Below are 25,465 nucleotides of genomic sequence, written 5' to 3'. Positions count from 1 at the left end.
AGTAAGCACACAGAACAGAGCAGCCAATCACCTGACAGGGCACGACCACTATAAAGCCAGAGGGCACCAGTTTTCCCGCTCTCTCGGAACCCAGCTTCTGAGACAGTCAGAGTTCATGAGCTAGCCAGTGCAAACACCATGTGGTAGCTAGTAAGTCTGGTCAGGCTAGTATCAGGTCTGCAATCAAGTCAGCATAGTGTCAACCCACAATTGAACATGTATAATAGTTTAGATGTTAAATAAAATTGTGTTGCATCTCATCGAGTGTTGGAAGTCTGTCTCTCGCTACACTGCATCAAGTGCAGTCCACATTGACCCAGCCTGCCCAACACATCAGGGAGCCCAGGTGTTACAGCCTGTTGTTTAGGTTAGGAGTTCCGCAAAAAGCTTCAGTAATCTATAAAGCAGTTTTAAAATTTTAACTGAAATAGTATTGGCGCCACCTGGCAGATGATCACAATACAAACAATTGGTAAAGCTGTGACAGAACCATGACATCCATATGAGCTAACTGCAAATTAAAGTATATGTTTTCAAGTGCATTTGAGGTTGTGGGCTGTGAATATAAACTGATAAATGATGCTTAATATTTTTAAGCAGTTAGTAGCTTATTGAAGTAGGAAGAGAATCTGTCCGTTCATGTAATTACATTTGGAATTTCACAATCATATTAAATCAAAACTGACTCAACTCACCATAGAATTGCATAGATTTAGCAACGCTGCAGGTTACAAGGTAGCAGCAGACTCCTGCAAAACATCACTGGGTAGATTTTCCCCCATGCACAACATTTTTCATTTAACAACATCTGATGCCTAGCCATTCTCAATCAATCTAAAAATCTGTTAGCTATTCCTGTCATCACATGAGAAATCTGACAAGTGCCTTTTGAAATCAAAGTGGATCTGTTGAATTATCCTCATTCAGTAATTCAGTTGTCAAAAGAATTCCCATAGATTTTTAAGGTGTGACCTTAGATTTCTTATGTAATAGCAGGAGAATGGCAGTACAATTGCACATTTCAGAAATACTTCAATTGAACATGAATTCTCAGTTGGCTATCAATTGAAATGTACTGTTAATTTAATATACTGGAAGAAAACCCGACCTTCAAGAACAGAGCAAGTTTAACTACTTTAACATAATCTCTTTTTAAAAATGTTGCCTTTATTGAAGTGTTCCAGACCTTTATATAATCACAACAACATGGATAATGTCACTTGGTGCCGGTGGCTGTTCAGAACATTTACTAACGAAAAGCAAAAATACACTTTTATATCCAATAATTGAAAGCATTGAATGTTTATGGCCTGGAGCCAATACTATAAAGACTTTTCTTACATCATTCAACTTCTTAAAATCCCAGTTCTTTTAAAAAATAAAACACTTTACCTGCCTTAAATAATAAATCAATTACATTCTGGAATATATTTTCATTTTACAATCATAAAATACATGATTATTAAAAAGGCACTACCAGTTCATCTCACCAAATTAAGTTTAAGCACAAACATAATAATACAACTCAGAATCAACATAATAAGTAGCATTAGGTTTGGCAGTAAAACAAATATTTTTTTTAAGTAAACATACCAGCAGCAATTATACCGGTAAATTCCCATGTAAAGTTGCTTTTAACTAGGCCCTGGGAGATATTTGAAATACGCCCCAAATTTGTAGCTAAAACAATTTAAAAGTTATATAGAACAAAGAAAGAATGAATCTAGTTCGGAACATAGGAACAGGAGTAGGTCATTCAGCCTATTGAGCCTGCTTTGCCATCCTATACGATCATGGCTGATTGGACATTGCAATGCCTTTTACACATACGTTTCTAAATGCATCTATTTTTCTCATAAATAAGTTAACTGTAAATCAGCACCTGATTATCTTCCAGCGTTTCAATAAGATTCTCATCAGATTTGAGTAATGGGGTTCCTGTATTGTAGTGTGTTTCATATGAAAGCTCCATTCCATTCCATATTTGACTAATCTCTGCCAGCATCTGAAAAATAAGTTATTCCACTATTGAGAATGTATGCTATTGACAAATACGTTTGTTGATAAAAGAAAGAAAGATATTTGTTTCACCTTTTCTATTGCCATTTCCTTTACTGCTTTATCCACTATGTTTTTTACTTCCTCTTCTACCCTGTACAGCTGCAGAGCTAACAAGTCCCCCAGGGTAGTGTCTGCATCCATGACAAAGCTGACCTATCAGAGTAAAATACAGGCTCAGATTGCTTAAAGAATAAAAAATTAAGCCTGCTTTTAGGAAGTAAAAAAAAACACATGCTACAGACTATTATAAACCTGTTGACTTACCCCTGTTGCATTCATTAATTCCTGCCAGTGCCTTGTTCTGACTGCAGGATTCTGCAACTCTGTAACGGCCCGAAGCGAAGTCAGCATATTTTTAACCATAGATGCTAATCCAGCATAGACATCCCAAAATCGAACCTCCTTATCAAGTGTTTTCATCTCCTACCAGGAAAAGTAGTTTTCAATACTAGCACTGTGTATATTCCAGGCAACCAGTTTACATTCAGATCGTTCATACCTTTGCAAATCTTCGCAGTTCCATATCCATTTGTTCAACATTTATTTGTTTCCACTGTGTTTTGGTCCAATCATCAATGCTAGTCTAAAATATAAGCAATCAAAAACAATTGAGAAAAAAATACTCTTCAAAATATGACAAATTACAAGAGATTTGACAATACCTTGAATATACACAGGCAAGGGGCAGAATTTAGCCCTGGAGACAGGAATTCTGCTCGCAGACCTGCAAGTCAGGGGGATAGGGTTCGTTTAGCTCATTGGGCTAGACAGCTGGTTTGTATGCAGAACCCCTACCCCCAACTGTAGCCCCACATCAGCGGAAAGGCGCCCAAACGAGAAGCACAGACCACCAAAAAAGGACACACGATGCAGGGCACGGTATGAGAGAGAGAGAGAAACCACACCCGTCCTTCCCAAGAGAAGGCACAGTTCAACCCAAAACAGTTCCTGTAAACAAAGCAGCAGCTGCAAAGCCAGCATACGGTATCCCCACATCGGTGGAAAGGCGCCCAAACAAGCAGCGCAGACCACTGGAAAAGGACACACCAATACGGGGCATGGCAGAAGAGAGAGGGAGAGAACTCTCTTTACAAAAAAAAACAAGACAAAATACAGAGGAACCATAAGAAACTCAACAAACAATCAAGTACAAGGCAAAGCCGTCAGCACTCAAGCCAGCACACACTCCCCTCCCCCACTGTCCCCTGGCTCCAGCAACAGCCTCACGTCGGTGAAGAGGTGTCCGCAAGCAGCTCAATCCACCGTAAACGGATAAGTAGCTCGCGGTTGAGGAGAGGGAGAGAGAAAATACCCCTCCCCATCACTATCACCAGGAAAGACTCCTCAACCCCTAGTGTACAGAAACAAGGGGGCCGGAACTTGCGAGAACCCAGCCACAAGGCCCAAAATAACAATACACAACAAAAATACAATAATAACCATACAATCCCTCAGCAATAATACAAAACCAACATCAGTACAAGCAGTACACAGTCAATTGGGCCAACACACTAATGCTCTCGCAGTTCTGGCATCCGGTCTCCACACACCAGTCCAAAACTGCAAAAGCAAGTCTGTTCTACTCCACTTTCAACCTGGCAGCAGGCCAACCAAAATCCGCCCCTTGCTCCACTCCCAGCAGGTAAGCAGAAAGAAAGCCTATAACAAATACGAGTCCAAGGCGTGGCAACTGCAGACAGGCAAACTCTATCCTCTCATTCCCCTGCAAGCGTCTTCTCCTCCATCCAACCAGTCGTAGCACCATTCATCCTTGCCGCAGTCCAGGATTCAAAGTCCAAAAAAGGCAGCCAGCATACAGAATAACACACCAGGACTGATAGCAGGGTTACAGCCAGAAGCAGCAGAAGCTCAGAGAAAGTTTCCCCTCCTGCACCTCAGAATATGAGCTACTCAGGTGACTAAGGGGCAGAGCTTCTTCCCAATTGGAGAAGCTCCCCACAGAATATAAACCCCAACCTAGAAGCAGTTAGGAAAAGGAGACCCTGCGGGAAGTGGAGAGGAGGGAGAACCTGTGGGGAGAACCTGTGGGGAGAACCTGGAGGGAGAGGAGAAGAGGAGACCCTGCGGGAAGAGGAGGAGACCCTGCGTCAAGAGGAGAGGAGAGGCTACAACACTGGCGATGAGGATCAAGTGGAGGTGCCTTAAGTGCCAAGTGCTGCAAACCCGGACCGCTTTTCAACTACCGCGAGAGGCTGCTATCCAGCCGGCAGGCATGGCATAAGTAGGTAGACTTGAGCCATTTGATACCGACTTGGACAATTGGGCCCAGTACATTAAAAGACTTCCAATTTTTTTTCTGCACAAACAGCATCACCAGTGACAAGTGACAGACCATTACATTACTGACTACCATCGGTGGACTGACTTATGCACTAATCAGGAACTTGACTTCCCTAGACAGGCCGGATGAGTTGCCATTCGCCAAGCTGATCGACCGAGTGGGCCATCTCCTAAATCCACAGCCGCCGATTATGGTCCGGCAGTACTGGTTCCATACCACATCGCAGACATTGGCGGAGTCCGAAGGGGAATACTTAGTATGCTTACAGGGACTCGCTGCTCCTGCGAGTTAGTCCACCACAATTAGCCCAGCCTATTGGGGTGCGTTTGTCTGCGATACCTACATTTGGATTGGCAACGCTTGTGCCAGATGTACCCCCATCAACCGGATGTTCCCTCCGGTTTTCGTCAAATTGAAGGAGCAATGGCCATGATAAATGCAGAGGAAAACGGTCAGTCCTGATATTTCCGCGCCCGCCCTATTCAGTACGTACTTCATGCCAAGGTAGACCAGTAATGGGACCATTTGGGGCAGCTGGGGATTATTCACCCTGTCCATTATGCCGATTGGGCCACACCTGTAGTCCCCGTGTTAATGCCGGACGGGTCGGTGCGGCTCTGTGAGGACTATAAAATGACCCTAAACCGGGTATCCCACCTTGACTGTCACACCGGTCCCTCAAATCGCTGATCTTTATGCCCAGCTCAGCGGAGAAACGATATTCGCCACACATACTTGCAGCTGGTGCTCGGCCAAGTTCCCAGAAATATGTGACATTTAGAACATAGAACATAGAACGATACAGCGCAGTACAGGCCCTTCGGCCCACGATGTTGCACCGACATGGGAAGTCAAAAACTAAAGGCCATCTAACCTACACTGTGCCATTATCATCCATATGCTTATCCAATAAACTTTTAAATGCCCTCAATGTTGGCGAGTTCACTACTGTTGCAGGTAGGGCATTCCACGGCCTCACCACTCTTTGCGTAAAAAACCTACCTCTGACCTCTGTCCTATATCTATTACCCCTCAATTTAAGGCTATGTCCCCTCGTGCTAGCCACCTCCATCCACGGGAGAAGGCTCTCACTGTCCACCCTATCTAACCCTCTGATCATTTTGTATGCCTCTATTAAGTCACCTCTTAACCTTCTTCTCTCTAACGAAAACAACCTCAAGTCCATCAGCCTTTCCTCATAATATTTTCCCTCCATACCAGGCAACATCCTGGTAAATCTCCTCTGCACCCGTTCCAAAGCTTCCATTCCTTCCTATAATGAGGCGACCAGAACTGTACGCAATACTCCAAATGTGGCCGTACCAGAGTTTTGTACAGCTGCAACATGACCTCATGGCTCCGGAACTCAATCCCTCTACCAATAAAGGACAACACACCATAGGCCTTCTTCACAACCCTACCAACCTGGGTGGCAACTTTCAGAGATCTATGTACATGGACACCGAGATCCCTCTGCTCATCCACACTACTGTACCAAGAATTTTACCATTAGCCAAATATTCCGCATTCCTGTTATTCTTTCCAAAGTGAATCACCTCACACTTCTCTACATTAAACTCCATTTGCCACCTCTCAGCCCAGCTCTGCAGCTTATCTATGTCCCTCTGTAACCTGCAACATCCTTCCACACTGTCTACAACTCCACCGACTTTATTGTCGTCTGCAAATTTACTCAGCCAACCTTCTGTGCCCTCCTCTAGGTCATTTATAAAAATGACAAACAGCAACGGCCCCAGAACAGATCCTTGTGGTACGCCATTTGTAACTGAACTCCATTCTGAACATTTGCCATCAACCACCACCCTCTGTCTTCTTTCAACTAGCCAATTTCTGATCCACATCTCTAAATCACCCTCAATCCCCAGCCTCCCTATTTTCTGCAATAGCCGACCGTGGGGAACCTTATCAAACGCTTTACTGAAATCCATATACACCACATCAACTGCTCTACCCTCGTCTACCTGTTCAGTCACCTTCTCAAAGAACTCGATAAGGTTTGTGAGGCATGACCTACCCTTCACAAAACCATGCTGACTATCCCTAATCATATTATTCCTATCTAGATGATTATAAATCGTATCTCTTATAATCCTCTCCAAGACTTTACCCACAACAGACGTGAGGCTCACCGGCCTATAGTTACCGGGGTTATCTCTACTCCCCTTCTTGAGGGATTGTACGAATATGCGTGGCTGCCGTTCGGACTCTCCTCGGCTTATGCGGTATTCCAGAGGGTTACCACGGGTGGCTATCTACCTGGTCTTGTTCTCAACACCAGAACCTCGCATCAGGAACAAATGGAGAATCTAACCGAGGTCCTCGAGCATTTTGCTCAGGCCAGGGCCCGCCTCCGGAAAGAAACGTTTGTTTTCCACGCACCGGAGGTCATGTATCTCAGCTACTGGGTGCTTAACAGAGGCCTCCATCCAGTGGAGGTAAAGGTGCGGGCAGTCCGCCAGGCCCTCATCCCTCGCTCTCAAATGGAGCACCACTCTTTCCTCGGCCTGGTGAGCTACTATAGGAGGTTCATGCCCAGGATGGCAACGCTGCTCAGTCTGCTCCTCCAACTACTGAAGAAGGGACAGAGGTGAGACTGCCCCCCCCCCCCCCCCCCCCACGCACCAGAACGTGTTTCACGAGGTGAAACAGTACCTATCGTCAGAGGGATTGCTGACTCACTTTGCCTTTGCTCCTCACGTGCAACGTCTCACAATACAGCGTCGGGGTGGACCTGGCATTCCACATGCCCGATGGCTCGGAGCGACCTATAGCTTTTGCGTCCTGCACGTTGGCAGACGCCGAGCGAAACTACGGCCAGACAGAAAAGGAAAACTTGGCAGTGGTGTTCGCGGTGAACAAATTCACCAGTACGTTTATGGGCGGATGTTCACAGTGTATACTGACCACAAGCCCCTGCTCTGGTTATTTAAGGAGGTTCGGAGTGATTTCACCGATAGCATCTGCCCAGGTTCAACGGTGGGCCCTGCTTCAGTCGGCCTACAGGTTAGAGCAATGCCCGGGCCCACGAATCCTGCACTTGCCTTAGCCGCAAAGCCGCCACCTCCCTCCACAGCCGAGGAGGTGATAACCACCCTCCAATTCATGGACACTTTGCCAGTAACGGCAGCTCATATCCGAGAATGGACCCAGACTGACCCCCGAGTTGTCAACATAAAGCCCGACGTAGGCCGATACATGACGGGCGGAGGGCTTACACCTGCAAGCTGCCTAAACCAAGCACCGAAGGCAGCGTCCTCCTGTGGGGGGCATGGGTGGCGGTACCCAAACGGGGGCATGCGCCCTTGCTGAAAGACCCTCATAACAGGCTCACCCTTCAAGTCTTTTCCTTCTTCATCGTCTTCATAGTCTTCGTAGATATTATCATAGTACTCATCATCTGAATCAGTATCATCTGCAAAGACTTCTCCTGTAAAATACGACATTGCACACGGAATTATGTGTTCGCGCAAGAGGTGACCAATTCCAAATTCAGCAGCGAGTTTTGCTGCAGAACTTTTATTTAACACTCCATGCTCTGGAAGTTCAGGAGGACTGGCGAAATTGAAGAATTAGTCATTCGGTGCAGTTTTCATAACTGTTTTACGAGTATTCCGTCCCTTATGCTTCAGCTTCATTTTAATGATTTTCAATGTGACTTTTCCTTTCTTCCAGTCGATCTGGCACCCTGTGCATTCTGTGATTTTTGGTTCATCAAAGAATGAAAATTCAAGCTTGTCAGGCATGATTCCAGCTGGTATATTTTCGTAATTATCTCATTTGTAAAATACTCATTTGGTTCAAACTTCAACTCCAAGCTCATTGGCTGTTCACGCTCTGAACATTTAATGTTCACATCTTGAGCATGCTTTAATACAAGCTCATTAGGCTCCTGTATCATATCACTAGAATATATATACCTTGAAGACCGTTAACCAGAAGTTTGGAATTCCCTTTGGCTCTTCCATCTCTTCTTCTGATTTGTCGTCCTCCGCTTAGACTTTCGCTTGTTTCTCATCGAATGACTGCACCAGCATACCTCGTAGAGATTTGTAGTATTCGTCTGGCCACTCGCTGTCGGGAACGTACAGCTGCTCCTAAGTTCAGGGCCTCACACGCATCCACTCCAATGATGGACTCGCTTTTTATGTCCACAATGGAAAATGGTAACATATACGTTGTGTCGTGCACACTTAATTTAAGCTCACATTCACCCAGCGCCTCAATCTCCTTCCCACCGTAGTGTATCGGCAGTCTCGGCGGACCGACTGCTTTCGGCTGAACGTGCAAATTGGACAGACTGAGAAGGTTGGCCCTTATTCCCAAGTTGAGGTTGCATTTTACCAATATTTCCGGTGTCGGAAAATATGGAGTCTCCATCTATCCAAAGTTCTGCATTTTTTTCCTGGAAAGTTTTATCAAATAAAACCCCCCCCGAACATGTAAAAAAAAAATGATTAAACTAAATGAAAAAAATTAAATGAATAAAATAAATGAATGAAATGAATAAAACCCCCCGAACTTGTAAAACAAAAAGCTGCGAACATTTTGAAAAAAATGCGGGCGCACTGCGCATGTGTGCCCGATCATCCGTGCGCATAATTTTGCACACTCGCGCCGATGATCTGGCACGCATGCGCAGTGCAGCCGCTTTTCTTTTCATGTTCGCGACCATTTTGAAGGCCGCTTGCAGCCGCCGTTATTAACAACTGGCTGCTGCGGTTGTTGCGTGCAGATTTGCGCGATCGGGAGTGCCGCGAGGGACGGCTCCGTGATCCACCCGCAGGCCACGCCCCCGAGTTTGACAATGCCTGCTATAGACCTCCCAACAGCCCACAGGAGACAGAGGAGCAGTTGTGGAGTCAGATACTGAAAAGGTGTGAAAAAAGCAGCGTAGTTGTGATGGGCGTTTTAACTTTCCCCATATTGACCGGGAATCCCTTACAGCCAGGGGCTCGGATGGCAAGCAATTTGTTAGATGTGTCCAGGAGAGCCTTTTGAGACAGCACATTTGACAATCCAACCAGGGAGGGGGCTTGGTATTGGTGAATGAGCCAGGCCAGGTGATTGATGTTTCAGTGGGGGAGCATTTTGAGCTTAGCGATCATAATTCCATAAGATTTTGAAAAGTCATGGATGAGGATAAGAGTAGTCCACTTGTGAGGGGCTTAATTGGCCGAGGGCCAATGACATGCAAATTAGACAGGAACTGGGGAATGTGGATTGGGAGCGGCTATTTGAGGGAAAATCCACTCTGACATGTGGGAGGCTTTTAAAGATTGAAGTGCAGGACAAGCATGTTCCCACAAAAATGAAGGATAGTAATGGCAGAATTCAAGAACCATAGATGACAAGCCAAATTGTAGGCTAAGTCAAAAGGAAAAGGGAAGCATACGATGGGTATAGGCATCTAAAAACTGAAAAAGCCCTCGAGGATTACAGGGAAATTAGGAAGGAAGTTAAACGTGGAATTAGGTGGGCTAAAAGGGGCTATGAAATGACTTTAGCAAACATGGTCAAGGAGAACCTCAAGGCCTTTTGTGCATATATTAGGAACAAGAGGGTAGCAAGAGAAAGAGTAGGCCCACTTATGGACAATGAGGGAAGTTTTGCGTGGAACCACAAGAAGTGGGTGAAATTCTTAATGAGTACTTTGTATCGGTATTCACCAGGGAGAAGGAAGGACATGACGAATGCTGAGGTCAGGGATAGGTGTGTGAACTCTCTTGAGAAGATCAATAGAACAAGGGAGTAAGTGTTGAGTATCCTAAATTGCACTAAGGCAGACAATTCCCCGGGGCCGGATGGGATCTATCCCAGGTTACTGCGGGAGGCTGGGGCCTTAACAGATATCTTCACAGCCTCTTTGACCATCGGCGAGTTTCCAGGGGACTGGAGAATAGCCAATGTTATAGCCAATGAATAGCCAAGGAAGCAGGAACAATCCAGCAAATTATAGGCTGGTGAGCCTGACATCAGTGATGGGGAAACTTTTGGGAAAGATACTGAGAGACAGGATGTATGCACATTTGGAGGAAAATGGACAAGTTAGTGACAGGCCGCATGGTTTTGTACGGGGAAGGTCATGTCTCACCATCTTGATTAAGTTTTTTGAAGAGGTGACAAAGAAAATTGATGAGAGAAGGGCTGTGAATGTAGTTTATATGGAATTTAGTTAGGCGTTTGACAACGTCCCACATGGCAGACTGACATGGCATGACAGATACAGCTTGGTTATAGAGAGTAGCGGTGGAAGGGTGTTTTTATGAATGGAGATCTGTAGTTAGTGGTGATCCGTAGGGATCAGTGCTGGGACCTCTGTTGTTTGTTGTACATATAAATGATCTGCAGAACAATGTAGGTGGTCTGATTAGTAAGTTTGCGGGTGACACGAAGATTGGTGAAGTTGTTGGTCATGCTGCCGAGGATCGTCAAGAGTATACAGCAGTATATAGATAGATTGGAGACTTGGGCACAGAAATGGCAGAGAGAGTCTAATCCTGACAAATGTAAGGTGATGCATTTTGGAGGATCAAATCTGGGTTTGAATTATACTGTAAATGGCAGAACCCGCATTTTGGAGGATCAAATCTGGGTTTGAATTATACTGTAAATGGCAGAACCCTTAGGAACATTAACAGGGATCTGGGGGTGCATGTCCACAGTTCACCAAACATGACAACACAGGTGGCCAAAGTGATTAAGAAGGCATATGGCATGACTGGATTGATCAACTGGGGGATTGAGTATAAGAGTTGGGAAATCATGTTGCAGCTATATAAAACCTTGGTTGGGCCGCATTTGGAGTACTGCATGCAGCTCTGGTCACCACATTATCAGAAGGGTGTGGAAGCTTTGGAGAGAGTGCATAGATGATTCACCAGGATGTTTCCTACTGTCGAGGTGTTGGCTATGAGGAGAGGTTGAATAAACTAGGATTGTTTTCATTGGAAACATGGAGGCTGAGGGCAGACCTGACAGAGATCTACAAAATTATGAGAGGCATAGGGAATGGTGGACAGTCAAGAGGCATTTTACAAGGGTGAAATTGTCAATTACAAGGGGCCACAGGTTCACGGTGAGAGGGTGAAAGTTTAAGGGAGATGTGCAGGGTACGTTTTTCACGCAGAGAGTGGTGGGTGCCTGGAACACGCTGCCAAAGGATGTGGTGGAAGCAGGCTCATTAGCAACAAGAGGCATCTGGGCATGAATAGGGAGGAAATAGAGGGATATAGACTGAATAAGGGCAGAAGGTTTTTTTTTTTGTTCAGGCATCATAATTGGCACAGGTTTGGAGAGCCGAAGGGCCTGTTCCTGTTCTTTTCTTTGTTCTTTCTACCCCCAATAGCATGAGTTTTAATTTTGCTCACTAATCTCTTGTGTTGGACCTTGTCAAAAGCATTTTGAAAGTCCAGATACTCACCATCCACTGGTTGACCCTTGTCCACTCTACTGGCCACATCCTCAAAAAATTCCAGAAGGTTTGTCAAACATGATTTCACTTTAGTGAATCCATGCTGACTTGGACTGATCCTGTCCCTGCTTTTCAAATGCTCAGTTTTTTCATCCTTAATAATTGACTCCAGCATTTTTCCCACCACCGACATCAGACTAACCAGTCTATAATTCCCCGTTTTCTCCAGCCATGGGTGCATTTCAGCAGTAGCTAGGCAAGAGGGAGACAGGGCACAATGACCTCACTCCAGGTGCCCCATCCCCTCTAGGATTCAGGGAGGGGCTCTCAGGTACCCTGAGGGAGGAAGAATGCCAGCCAGGCAGCCATGGGGTCATCCATCCAGTGCAGAAAGTGGCCATTTGCCCATCGAGTCTGCACTGACCCTACGGAAGAGCACCCTATCTATGTCCACTGCCCCACCCTATCCATGTAACCCCACCTATCATTTGAACACTAAGGGGCAACTTAGCATGGACAATCCACCTGGATCTTTTGACTGTGGGAGAAAACCAGAGCAGCCGAAGGAAACCCATGCAGACACAGGCACAATGTACAAATTCCACACAGACAATCACCCAAGGTTGGAATTGAACCCAGGTCCCTGGCACTGTGCGGCAGCAGCGCTAACCACTGTGCCGCCCTTAAGATATCCTGCCACTCCAAATCTCCCCTGCTAGTGACCACATTACCTCCAGAAACTCAGGCGAGGAGGATGCACCTGCCCCAGACCAGGCGACCCTTAGCAGGCTGGAGCCCTCCAGGCCTCAGGCACCAGAGTACACACAGCAAAATCATCTCAGACAACAGGGCATTGCAGTCAGCGGATTGCTCCACCTCTGCTGTGGATGTCAGGGCTGCACCTAAAAATAACGGTAGGGTTAGAAAAATTAAGCAGTTTTGAATGTACAATGATAGCATGGGTGTTCATTCACAGTACATACTCTTCGCTATTGAAAATATAGTTTGCATTTATCCCTCTCAAACATTCAGGTATTCAATGGCTAATCAATGTAATGCAAAGTCCCATGTTCATTTAAGTGACCAAAATGTAATGCTCCCAATTACCTCCCATCTGGATCTTCAGTTCAACTAACTCTCACTCAATTTCATCACAATCTTTATTAAATATTGGCAACATTAACAAGGGCAATTCATTTATGGGAATGATGGCTGAACAATACTTGTGGGACCCCTGGATCTCAGGTAGACATTATTTGGCCTCAGGAGAATTGTTCATCAAGATTAGTGATTTTCCTGAAGTTGTTGCACTGAAGTCTGTGTTTGTGGATGAAATAAGTATTTGGTGTGACGAACGTTAGAATCTTTTCTCACAAGTGAAGATTTAAAACAATATTCATCATCAAGCACCAGAGGCTTTCAGGTCTCCCTACAGGATGTTTTCAACTCGGCATTTGAAGCTAAATGGTATTCATTTCTTAGTTCCCACTCTCCCCATGCATGACATAGAACAATGGAAGTAGTTACACTTGGTGGTTTTCAAAATGTCTGCTAGAGGGGAATGAGTGTGTGTTGCCACAGATGTGTGCTAATCCTGATGAAATCCTGAATGGCTGTCTAACATTCTTTACCAAATCCCTGTGTAAAGGCACAGTAAGCAACACAATATGTAATTAATTGCAGGACTGTGCACTCATTGATTCAGATCGAAAGGATTAGTCTTTGTGCGTTGGGCAATGTCAAGGACTGTAATTTGTATGAAAGGAAGAAGTTGGCATTGACTGACAAGTGCTGGATCTGTGACCACGCATTCGCACGGCAGCAACCTGCAGCGGTCGCGCTGTACAACATGAGTCCGGCCGCGTGCGGGCCCGGCCTGCCAGATAGTGCGCTCCGTAACCCTGCTCGACACCCCTGGATCACCGCCCACCAGTCCCTCCGCCTCCACCGAAGGCCCCCCCCCCCAGCGGCCAGCAGAACTGCTCCCCCTCCCAAATGTGACTGCGCTGGACCGTCGAGGGAGAAGCATTGGGGAGGGTCTCAGGTGCCATCCTGAGGCCGTCCCAACGGCGTGCGGTGTACTCAGCAATACACCATTTTTGAGGAGGCAGAGCATCGGAAAAGCAGCACCGCCCACGATTGCGGTGTAAAAACGGATTCTCCGGCCAATCACCGAACGCAATTTTGGCGTCGGCAATTGGAGAATCCAGCCCTATGTTCTCCCACCGGAGCTGAATTGTCTCTGGTTTGTGCTCGTGCAGGTGTGGTGCTCGTAGTGATCTGCATATCTATATATACACAAGGGGTTAATGTAAAGACACTATGACTAAGCAATCTCTAGAGGGCAGCACTAGAGATGTACAAATAGACAGACGGAAGCAATGATCACTCTCTTCACAGAAACAGTAGTTCGTGACCAGACACCGACAGACAGCTCAGCACAGGTGTAAATAAGCACAAGTACTTCTTAGTCAATTTTGTTCATGTAACATCTAGTTTAAGCATTGCAGAGAGAACAAACTCACAGTTAATTCATCAACATTACTCAATAAAGCATTTGCAAAGTAAAGGATGGAGATGGGAACCTGCTTGGAGACTCTGCAGGGGTGAATAAGGCGTTTAAGGATTTTTATAGTCGGCTGTATGGGTCGGAACCCCCAATGGGACAAAGAGGGGATGAGGCACTTCCTAGGGGAGCTGAATTTCCGGAAGGTGGACGGGGAGCTGGTTGAAGGGCTGGGGGCCCCGATCGGGATCGAAGAGATAGTGGAGGGTCTGAAGGCCATGCAGTCGGGTAAAGCCCCGGGGTCGGACAGGTACCCAGCGGAGTTCTACAAAAAGTTCTCTGGGATATTGGACCCGCTGTTGATGAAGACATTCAATGAGGCAAGGGAGAGAGGGGTGCTTCACCCTGACGATGTCACAGGCCACGATCTCGCTGATTCTGAAGTGGGATAAGGATCCACAGCTGTGTGGGTCCTACAGGCCGATATCCTTATTGAATGTGGACACCAAACTCCTGGCCAAAGGTTTGCCCTCTAGGATTGAGGATTGTGTTCAGGACATTATTGGGGAGGACCAGACGGTGTTCGTTAAGGGAAGGCAGTTGGTGTCCAATGTAAGAAGGTTGCTAAATGCAATCATGATGCTCCCAGAAGGTAGGTAGGGAGGTGGAGGTAGTGGTCGCAATGGACGCAGAGAACACTTTTGATCGAATGGGAATATTTGTGGGAGGTGCTGGGATGGTTCAGATTTGGACGGGGCTTTATTGACTGGGTCAGGTTACTGTATCAGGCTTCTGTGGCGAGCGTACGGACGAATAGGACGACATCAGACTATTTTAGGCTACACCTGGGGACGAGGCAGGGGTGCCCCCTCTCCCCACTGTTGTTCGCGCTAGCTATAAGGCCGCTGGCAATTGCGCTGAGAGCCTCAAGGGGCTGAAAAGGGTTGGTCTAGGGGCGAGTGGAACACAGAGTCTCACTTTACGCGGACGACCTGCTCCTGTTTGTGTCGGACCCAGTGGGGAGGATGGAGAAATCATGAGGATTCTGAGGGAATTTGGCCGGTTCTCAGGGTACAAACTGAATATGGAGAAAAGCGAGATGTTTGTGATCCAGGCAAGGGGACATAAGAGGCGATTGGGGTAACTGCCATTTAGAGTGGTAGGGGGAAGTTTTAGGTATCTAGGCATCCAACTGGCGTGGGAATAGGAACAGTTACACAAACTGAATCTGGCCCGTCTGGTGGACCAAATGAAGGACGATTTTCGGAGGTGAGACGCGCTCCCGCTGTCAGTAGCTGAGACGGTGAAGATGACGGTCCTCCCGAGATTCCTGTTTGTGTTCCAGTGTTTCCCCATCTTTATTCCACACTCCTTCTTTAAACGGGTTAACAAAGTTATCACGGACTTTGTATGGGTGGGCAAGACCCCGCGAGTAAAAAAGGGGATGATTGAGCGGAGCCGGGGAGAGGACAGGCTGGCCCTGCCAAACTTCAGTAACTATTATTGGGCAGCGAATATAGCCATGATCAAGAAGTGGGTGGTGGGGGGAGGATCGGCATGGAAGCGTATGGAGACGGCTTTATGTAAGGGCACCAGCTTAACGGTGTGCTAACGGTGCCTCTGACGTTCCCGCCGGCACGGTACTCCACCAGCCTTGTGGTGGTGGAAGCCCTGAGAGTCTGGGGGCAATGGAGGAAGCATGTGGGAGCGGAGGGAGCATCGGTCTGGTCCCCAATCTGTAATAACCCCGGTTTGCCCCGGGAAAGATGGACGGGGGATTTCGGAGATGGCAGAGGGCAGGAATTGAGAGGATGGGGGATATGTTTTGAAATCTTGTAGCTATGAGGTTGTCATGGGCATGTCTGCCATGTCATGCCCGTGCAACGGCATCTGAATCTTCACCCTCTTTCAATTCATGCCTTTCCAAGTCCTCCTCATCTAAGATGTGTTAATCCTCAATATCCTCCTCTAAAATGCCCTCCTTTGCAGCACTAGGTTGCGCTGCGCGCAGCAAATAATGATGATGCAGGACACTGGTGAGAATTGGAGAGCCCCGTCTGACTAGTCAAACATCAAAAACGTATCCTTAAAAGACCAAGAGTTTGCTCCAAATGTGCTGCAACGTACCTCTGCTTAGATGCTCTGTAGCCAACAAACAGGGGGAATTCTGGGGGCACCCCTTATCACTGAGGAGATAACCCTCAAAGCTCCAAAGTTCCTCAAATATCTCCAATGGAAGTGACGAATGTAAGAGCCATGTGAGCTCACTGGATACTGAGCACAAACATGCTGGATCTGCTTTCTGTGATCATAAATGAGCTGGACGTTCAGAGAGTGAAATATTTTTCTATTAATGAATTGCTCTGGCTGCTGACAGGCAGCTCTCAAAGCCACAAGTATAGTCGATGGCATCCTGCTCTTGCAGAAATATTGAGACTTCAGTGAATCCTATAGCTCTGGCAGGCTGGCTTGCCTCATCAATGCTGAACTGCCCACTTGCAAAAAAAATTCAGTACACTGGTAACTATCAGAAAAAAATTAATTTGATGCCCTCCAAGACCATAAGGTGTGAGTTTCTTATGAGACTGTGACAAATGTGAACCATTACATCCCTTGACCAGGGAAGGCATTGTCTTTTGTTAATCAGTAGTGCCAATCAGTAGTGCACCCTTCTTAGCATTATTCTCATCATAGCTATCAACAAGGCAGCAATGCCTGCAGCCTGCATTCTCCACTCTTCTGGGTAGCAACAGATATATTTGACCAATAAATGGGAGTTCTTCTTGAATGGTCTCCTTCCATATACAAGGCATGATTGCAGTCTCTAATCTTTGACTTGCCCTCAGTCTGTACATGGCATACCAAGGCCACACAATGCAAGATTATATCATCCTGGGGGGCAACAGGTGGCTGAGTTTTTCCTTAACCTGAATGAGAATTCACTAACTATCATAATTTGAGTCAAAAAGCCCATGTCCTACAACTCACAGTCAAGCTTCTGGTGGTTGCCATCCATTCACCTTGACAATAACTATCGACACCCAATTCTTGCATTTATGTCATGATTGGAAAGATGGTGCCTTGAATGCCATGACCAGCGTACTGGGAACAAGGGGGCTTGCAGGATCCATGCTGCTTCTGTGGAGCAGTCATGACCCTTCATTGTTTGACCCTACATCCATTCTGACATGCCTCCATAAGGATCAGGTGCCAATTTAGAAAGGCACCACAGCAGTAAATTTAATGGATTCTTACCAAGAAGGCCCATTGCCGATTGGCAGAGCTCAGGGCCGACCATCACAGTGAGAATCAAGAGCCAGTAACGCCCCAGGAAATGCCAGATTGTAATGAGAAGGAGCCTCCACTTGTCTAGGGGTGAAGTGGTTCACATTTGCTGCATTCTTTATAGAAACAGAAATAACCTTTCAATCAGCTAACGACTGCTGTGCTGAACTCCTTCCACACGCCCAGAGATTCCTCCTCAATCAATTATTTTCTAGTTTGTTTTTCAACCTGCATCATTCTTTGCTGAATGCAAAAAATTATGTTGTTGAATTTTGTGCTCGAGACCAGCTTCCAACCTCCCTCTATCACCCACCAAGTTCCTCCATTCCGATCACTAGTCATGTAGATATTCCTGGTCCTCCCGAACCCTTAGTTTAATGTTGATGTCCCCATGCTGTTTGCCAATCTGATACCTCCCCTTTGAGGCCATATGAATCCTTAATTTTCAAGACACCCATGAGACTATCTAATACCACCCCCATAACTTTTCAGCTTCTGACTTACAGGATCCAGATTCCTCCCCTGAACATTGCTGTGCCCTCTGCCTCACAATACCATGATTTGAACCCGCAGGGGCAAATGCCTTACTTAACCACGCCCTGAAAACAATACTGTGCACAAATGTCATTGCACAGAGAGGCCTATCCCTGCCCAAGAGCAGGGCCAAGGCATGCGTGCCATACAGAGCCCTCTAAGATAGCCGTAGAGCCACAGAACAGTCTCTTCAATATGCCCCAAGAGGATAGCCTCAGCCCAAGGTCAGTCTTTGACTCTTCCTTTTACAGTATTATAACTTTTTTTTTCTTTATTCATTCAGGGAATGTCGGTGTCACTGGCAGGGTCAGCATTTATAGCCCATCCCTGAGGATATTTAAGAGTCAACCAGGTCTGGAGTCACATCTAGGCCAGACCAGGGAAGGACAGTAGATTTCCTTCCCTAAAGGACTTTATGAACCAGATGGGTTTTTATGACAATTGACAATGGTTTTATGGTCATCATTGGACTTTTAATTCCAGGCTTTTATTGAACTAAAATTCCACCATCTGCCCTGGTGAGATTCAAACCTGGGACCCCAGAACATTATACTGAGTCTCTGGATTACTAGTCCAGCAACAATACCATTACGCCACTACAATAGTAACTCTTGCCCCAAGACAGTGTTTCACTGCTCGAATCTGTTCCTTGGGCGCCCCTTAGTCCTACCTTACCTCTCTCCTCTCATGTTTCCCTGCAGTCCTTCCTCTGTCTCTGACCTCCTGACTCATGTTTCCACAGTTCTGCATGTCTCCCCCTTCATGATTCTCCCCAGCCCTGCCTCTGTGTTCCCCCACCCCTCTCATTTCCCCCTCAGTCCGAGACCATAAGACCAAAAGATATAGGAGCAGAATTAGGCCACTCGGCCCATCAAGTCTGCTCTGCCTCTCAATCATGGCTGATATTTTTCTCATCCTCATTCTCCTGCCTTCTCCCCATAACCCCGATCCCCTTATTAATCAAGAACCTATCTATCTCGGTCTTAAAGACATTTAGTGATTTGGCCTCCACAGCCTTCTGCGGCAACGAGTTCCACAGATTCACCACCCTCTGGCTGAAGAAATTCCTCATCATTGTTTTAAAGGATCATCCCTTTAGTCTGAGATTGTGCCCTCTGCGTCTCGTTTTCTGACTAGTGGAAACATCTTCTCCACGTCCACTCTATCCAGGCCTCGCAGTATCCTGTTAGTTTCAATAAGATCCCCCCTCATCCTTCGAAACTCCAACGATACAGACCCAGCGTTCTCAACCGTTCCTCATACAACAAGCTCTTAAATTCCAGGCATCATTCTTGTGAAACTCTTCTGGACCCTTTCCAAGGCCAGCACATCCTTCCTTAGATACGGGGCCCAAAACTGCTCACAATACTCCAAATGGGGTCTGACCAGAGCCTTATATAGCCTCAGAAATACATTCCTGCTCTTGTATTCTGGCCCTCTCGACATGAATGCTAACACTGCTATTGCCTTCCTAACTGCAGACTGAACCTGCACGTTAACCTTAAGAGAATCTTGAACAAGGACTCCCAAATCTTTTGTACTTCTGATTTCCTAAGCATTTCCTCATTTAGAAAATAGTCTATGCCACCATTCCTCCTTCCAAAGTGCATAACCTCACACATATCCACATTGTATTCCATCTGCCACTTCTTTGGCCACTCTCCTAGCATGTCCAAGTCCTTCTGCAGCCTCCCCTGCTTCCTCAATACTACCTGACCATCTACAGATCTTTGCATCATCTGCAAACTTAGCAACAGTGCCTTCAGTTCCTTCTTCCAAAGCGTTAATGTATATTGTGAAAAGTTGTGGTCCCAGCCCCGAACCTGAGATACACCACTAGTCACCGACTGCCATCCTGAAAAAGACCCCTTTATCTCCCCTCTCTGCCTTCTGCCAGTCAGCCAATCCTCTATCCATGCCAGGATCTTACCCTTAACACCATGAGCTCTTAACTTATTTAACAGTCTCCAATGCGGCACCTTGTCAAAGGCCTTTTAGAAATCTAAATAAATCACGTCCACTGGCTCTCCTTTGTCCAACCTCCTTGTTACCGCCTCAAAGAACTCTTAATAGATTTGTCAAACAGATCTCTCCTTGACAAAGCCATGCTGACTCAGTCCTATTTTGTCATGCACTTCCAAATACTCCACAATCTCATTTTTAATAATGGATTCAAAGACTTCCGGTGAGGGTGATGTGCATAAAGGGCTACGAGAAAAGGGCGGGTGAGCCGGTGGACCAACAATGCGAAGGGGAAGCTACGACCACCCAAGAGCAGGGAGACCGGTGGCCCAAGCACTAGCCTCCCCTCCCCACCAGGAGACGGATGGAGGACCTTCCTAAAGAAGGAATTGGCCACCATGAAGGAGGCAATTAGAATCAAGAGCCAGGTGGTAGTGAAGGTGGTGGTGACAGAGGCGATGGTCTCCCCACAACGTACAATCGACAGTCTGGGAAAGAAAGTGGAAGCGCAAGAGAAGATGATCCAAGACCTCGAAAGAGCCTCGGCAGACCAGAGAGACCTCTGGAGGCAGAGGTGAAAAGCTTGAAGGGAAAGATCGAGAACCAGGAAAACAGGTCCCGACTGCAGAACATACGGACTATGGGCCTGCTCTAAGGCATCGAGGGCAGAGACCCAACAGATTATATCTGGGCAACTTAGTCAGGAGGGACAGGTTCCCCAACCCCTCAGAACTCGACAGTGCACACAGTCCCTCAGACCGAAGCCCAAGGCGGGGGAGCAGCCGAGAACGATCATAGCTAAGCTTCACCGATACCAGGACTGTGAAAGGATCCTGCGGTGGGCGAAACAAACGAAGTTGAGCACATGGGAAGGACATAGAATCCAGGTCTACCCGGACATTGAGGCAGACCTGGTAAAGAAAAGGGCCGAGTTTAATCAGGCAAAGTCGGCGCTTTACAAGAGTGGAGTGCGATTTGGCATACTATTCCTGGCCAGACTCTGGGTCACTCACCAGAGCAAAGTATATAATTTCAACACCCCAGCAGAAGCAAACGACTTTGTATGGATCAACGGCCTAGACAAAGAACAGGCGCGGCAACGCTGAAGGCAGATGATGGAACCATCAATTCACCAGGCACGTGCTTTCAGATATGAACAATGGTTTTAATCTACTTACTACAGAGCCAGCCTGTTACCTGTTGATGAACTCTCGATGAACTGCAGGCTGACTCTGGACAAGGGTATTTATACAGCAGCACAGGGGGGGAGGAGTCATGGGCGGAGCCAAGGGTGGAGCCCTGTACAAACTCCTGAGCATTCCCAGAGCTACTCCCCCTAGTGGTCGGATAACGCTACTGCGCTTACAAAGGTATTGGTAAATACAGTGTGAATTACCAAGTTACATTCACCACAGCGGATCTGAGGAGGCTCGCTGAAGGAGGCAGAATCAGAGACTCATAGTCATGGTTATGTGTTTGCGCGGGACTCTACTGTCTCATTCTGACCAGAAAGACTGGGCACAGGCGCGAGTGGGAAGAGGAAAAGCAGGTGAAAGGGCAGACAGGGAAAACAGGCAGTCGGCAAGCATAGACAAAGGGCTAAACCAGTCCTGGGAGGGGAGCCACCATACTAGCAGGAAGGGATAGAAGGGGGAGGCAGGCAGAGAGGGAGCGCCTGCCCAGGGGAGGGGGGAGACAGAGGGGTAGGGAGGACGAACGCAGTGGGGGGTGCAGAGAGAGGGAGACATAGGGAGGGGAGGACGGGGGGGGGGGGGGGGGGGGGGGGAAGCAGGAGGGGAACAAAGAGCACAAAGGGAGTGGAGCGGAGAAAAGAGTTGACCCATGGAGGTTCCTATATCCCGGTGAGAGGGAATTCTCACTCATCTCACCGGTCCACAAAGTATACACCAGATAGAAATCTTTGCAGTGGAGAAATCGGTGCTTCCAGGAATAATAAGAGCAGAATACTCCGCGATAATCATCTCCGACCATGCTCCACATTACGTGGATGTGAGGTTGGAGACGGGCTGTGCCCAGCGCCCCACATGGAGGCTGGATATGGACCTCTCGGCCGGCAAGGCCTTCTGCCAGGAAACATCGCAGGCCATAAGTGAGTACATTACTGATAGCCAGTCTCACCTTCCACGTTCTGGGAGACACTAAAGGCTGTGATCAGGGGAGAAATTATAGCCTACAAGACTCGCAGAGAAAGGGAAGATAGAGCGGCTGGCAACAGTTGATTGACTCCATCCTGGAGGTCGACCGAATATACTCCGAGGCCCTGACCATAGAGCTTCTGCCAGAAAGGAAAAAGCTGCAAATGGACTTCAACCTGCTATCCACTAGGAAAGCAGTGGACCAACTCCGCCAGACAGGGGGTGACCTTCGGCAAACACATAGAAAAGGCTGGCCACCTACTTGCTCATCAGCTGAGAAAGCAGGCAGCCACGAGGGAATTAGTGCAGATAAAAAACGGCAGAGGCAGACTGGTAACCGGGCATTTGAGACCTTCTACCGAGGGCTGTATTCCTCCAAGACAACAAAGGGGGCGCAGGAATGAAACAGTTCCAGATGGAGTGGATAAGCCAGTTGTGGGAGAGGACAGGCAGATGGAGCTGGAAGCACCAATAGATGGGAAAAATCATGGGGAGCATCAGTTCCATGCAGGCGGGGAAGGCGCCGGGACCCATCGTGTTCCCAGAGGATTTCTATGAAAAATTTTGCGGTGGCCCTGGCCTCACACCTAAGGGACATGTTCGCAGACTTGCTAGCGAGCGGCACCTTGCCTCCTACTCTAACACAAGCCACGATATCGCTGATACCCAAAAAAGACAAAGACCTGACAGAATGTGGTATGTATGTGATAGTGACCACTGATGTATATATTGTATATATAGGATGTTGATATCGATGCTTTATGGTAAGGCCCCTGTACTACAGGTACGGGGGTAGATCCCTGCCTGCTGGCCCCGCCCAGTGTGCTTCCCGTACAGCAGCTATTTCGTCAGCTGCTGTAGGAGGCCACACATCTCAGTGTAATAAAGCCTCGATTACATCCTACTCTCATCTTTGCGTAATTGATAGTGCATCAATGTACAGGCAAAGCTGGCAGATTTGGTGGAATTTCGCCATTTGGAGAAGGTCAAGTACACCATCCGAGGGTTGGAAAAAGGCTTTCTCAAAGCAAGGGGGCGGTTTGTCGGCCTGTTCCAAGACATGTTTGAGGCCAACAGCGTTTCTGGAAAGAGTGAGGGATGGGGAGAGCAGACAGAGATACAATACTCGAAGAGGTACAAAGGGAAGGGGGGGGGGGGGAGGAAGTAAGGAGGAAACCCAGGAGAACCACAAGAAAAGCGTGGGGGGAGGGGACAGGAAGACACCCCCCGCCGAACCCACAAGGCCTGCAACAGAAACCACAAAAGGAATGGGGGGTGGGGGAGAGAACAGGAGCTCAGGGACAGAACACCCAGAACGAAAGAGGGGGATGCCAGGGACGAGTCAGTGATTGGGGTGCAGGGAAAGGTGAAGGTAGCAGATGGGGGGGGGGGGGGGGGGGGGGGGGGTGGGGGGTGGGGGGAGGATACACCTACAAAGATTGTATGTACATAAAAACTGCATAAACTATAATTATCGGACAGAAAGGTTCAAAGTTTCATCATGTAAAACTGAAAATTCCAATAAAAATATTTTTAAAAATAAAATAAAATAATGGACTCCCTTTTTAAACAGCTGTTTTACATTAGTTACTTTCCAGTCCGCTGGGAACCTCCTTGCCTCCAGTCATTCCTGAAAGATCACCACCAATGCCTCCACAATCTCCTCAGCATTCTCCTTCAGAAACCTGGGTTGTAGTCCATCCAGTCCAGGTGATTTATCCACCTTTAGACCTTTCAGTTTCTCCAGAGCCTTCTCCTTAGTGATGGCCATGACACTCACTTGTGCCCCCTGATTCTCCTGCAGCTCTGGCATCCCACTGATGTCTTCCACCATGAAGACTGATGTAAAGTAATTATTTTGTTCCTCTGCCATTACTTTTTTTCCTATTATTACTTCTCCTGCCTCATTTTCCAATGGTCCAATGTCTATTTTTGCCTCTCTCTTACCTTTTGTATATTGAAAAAAACTCTTCCTTATCTTCCTTTATATTACTAGCTTGCTTACACTCATATTTCATCTTCTCCTCCCTTATTGCTTTTTTAGTTGTCCTTTGTTCGCTTTTAAAGGCTTCCCAATCCTCTGGCTTCCCACTAATCCTCACCACTTTATATGCTTTTTCTTTTATGCTGTCCTTGACTTCCCTCATCAGCCATGGATGCCTCGTCCTCCCCTTGGCATGCTTCCTCCTCCTTGGGGTGAATTTCTGTTGTGCCTCCCGAATAATCCCTAAAAACCCCTGCCATTGCTGTTCCACTGTCTTCCCTGCTAGGCTCCCTTTCTAATCGACTCTGGCTAGCTCCTCCCTCATGTCTAAAGGGAAAATGCTGGAAAATCTCAGCAAATCTGGCAGCATCTGTAGGGGGAGAAAAGAGCTAACGTTTTGAGTCCGGTGACTCTTTGTCAAAGCTAACAGACAGAGGAAGTGGGAAATATTTATAATGTGGAGTGAGAATGAAAGATGAGTCATAACCACAGAAACCCAGGGAAACCGGGTGCTAATGGCCACAGATACCAAGTGGAAAGAGTGCTAATGGCAGTCCCCAGAGAGGACAAAAGATGTGAAAGGTCAAACAGCAGGGAAACTAACATCCGAGGATGAACTGTAGGGTGTGGGGGGAGGGGAAGGGGGAAGCAAAGAGGAGAAAGGTGGATAAGATGGGGGAGGGGGGGGGGGGGGGGGATTAAATGTATATTAAGAAAGAAAGAAATGGTAAAAGTTAAAATGAAATTAAAACAAATGGGTTGAGGTGAGGCTGATCATCTGAAGTTGTTGAATTCGATGTTCAGGCCGGAAGGCTGTAGCGTGCCTAACCGGAAGATGAGATGTTCCTCCAATTTGCGTTGCGCTTCACTGGAACATTGCAGCAGGCCAAGAACAGACATGTGGGCATGGGAGCAGGGTCTTTTGTTAAAATGGCAAGGTCAGGATCCTGAAGATGCTCAGCAAGGTGATCACCCAGTCTGCATTTGGTCTCTCCGATATCGAGGCGACCACTAACGTTTCGAGTCCGATGACTCTTTGTCAAAGCTAATAGACAGAGAAAGTGGGAAATATTTATACTGTGGTCTCGGACAAGGCTGGGCACAACATTGAGGGCCAAAGGGCCTGTTCTGTGCTGTACTGTTCTATGTTCTAAATTCCTTTTCTTGGGATCCACTATCAGCCAGATTTTCCCAGTCCACCTGCATATTCAAGTCTCCCATGAGTATTGTAAAATATTGTCTT

The 25,465-nt window shown here is 47.1% G+C and overlaps 1 protein-coding gene across 1 annotated transcript in view; it reads right to left on the bottom strand.

Moving 5' to 3' along the window:
* Positions 1–25,465, bottom strand: part of LOC119962304 (dynein heavy chain 11, axonemal-like) — a 690,045-nt gene that overhangs the window by 620,722 nt on the left and 43,858 nt on the right. The window contains exons 6-9 of the mRNA XM_038790290.1: positions 2,561–2,644; positions 2,326–2,484; positions 2,092–2,214; positions 1,883–2,005 (exon numbers count right to left, since the gene is read on the bottom strand). Coding sequence (XP_038646218.1) covers positions 1,883–2,005; positions 2,092–2,214; positions 2,326–2,484; positions 2,561–2,644 — 489 coding nt within the window. The remainder of the gene's footprint in view (positions 1–1,882; positions 2,006–2,091; positions 2,215–2,325; positions 2,485–2,560; positions 2,645–25,465) is intronic.

Source organism: Scyliorhinus canicula, chromosome 2 (assembly GCF_902713615.1).
Source record: "Scyliorhinus canicula chromosome 2, sScyCan1.1, whole genome shotgun sequence".
Lineage (NCBI taxonomy): Eukaryota > Metazoa > Chordata > Chondrichthyes > Carcharhiniformes > Scyliorhinidae > Scyliorhinus > Scyliorhinus canicula.
The sequence above is the reverse complement of the archived record's forward strand: the minus strand, read 5'-3'. Positions and strand labels throughout refer to the sequence as shown.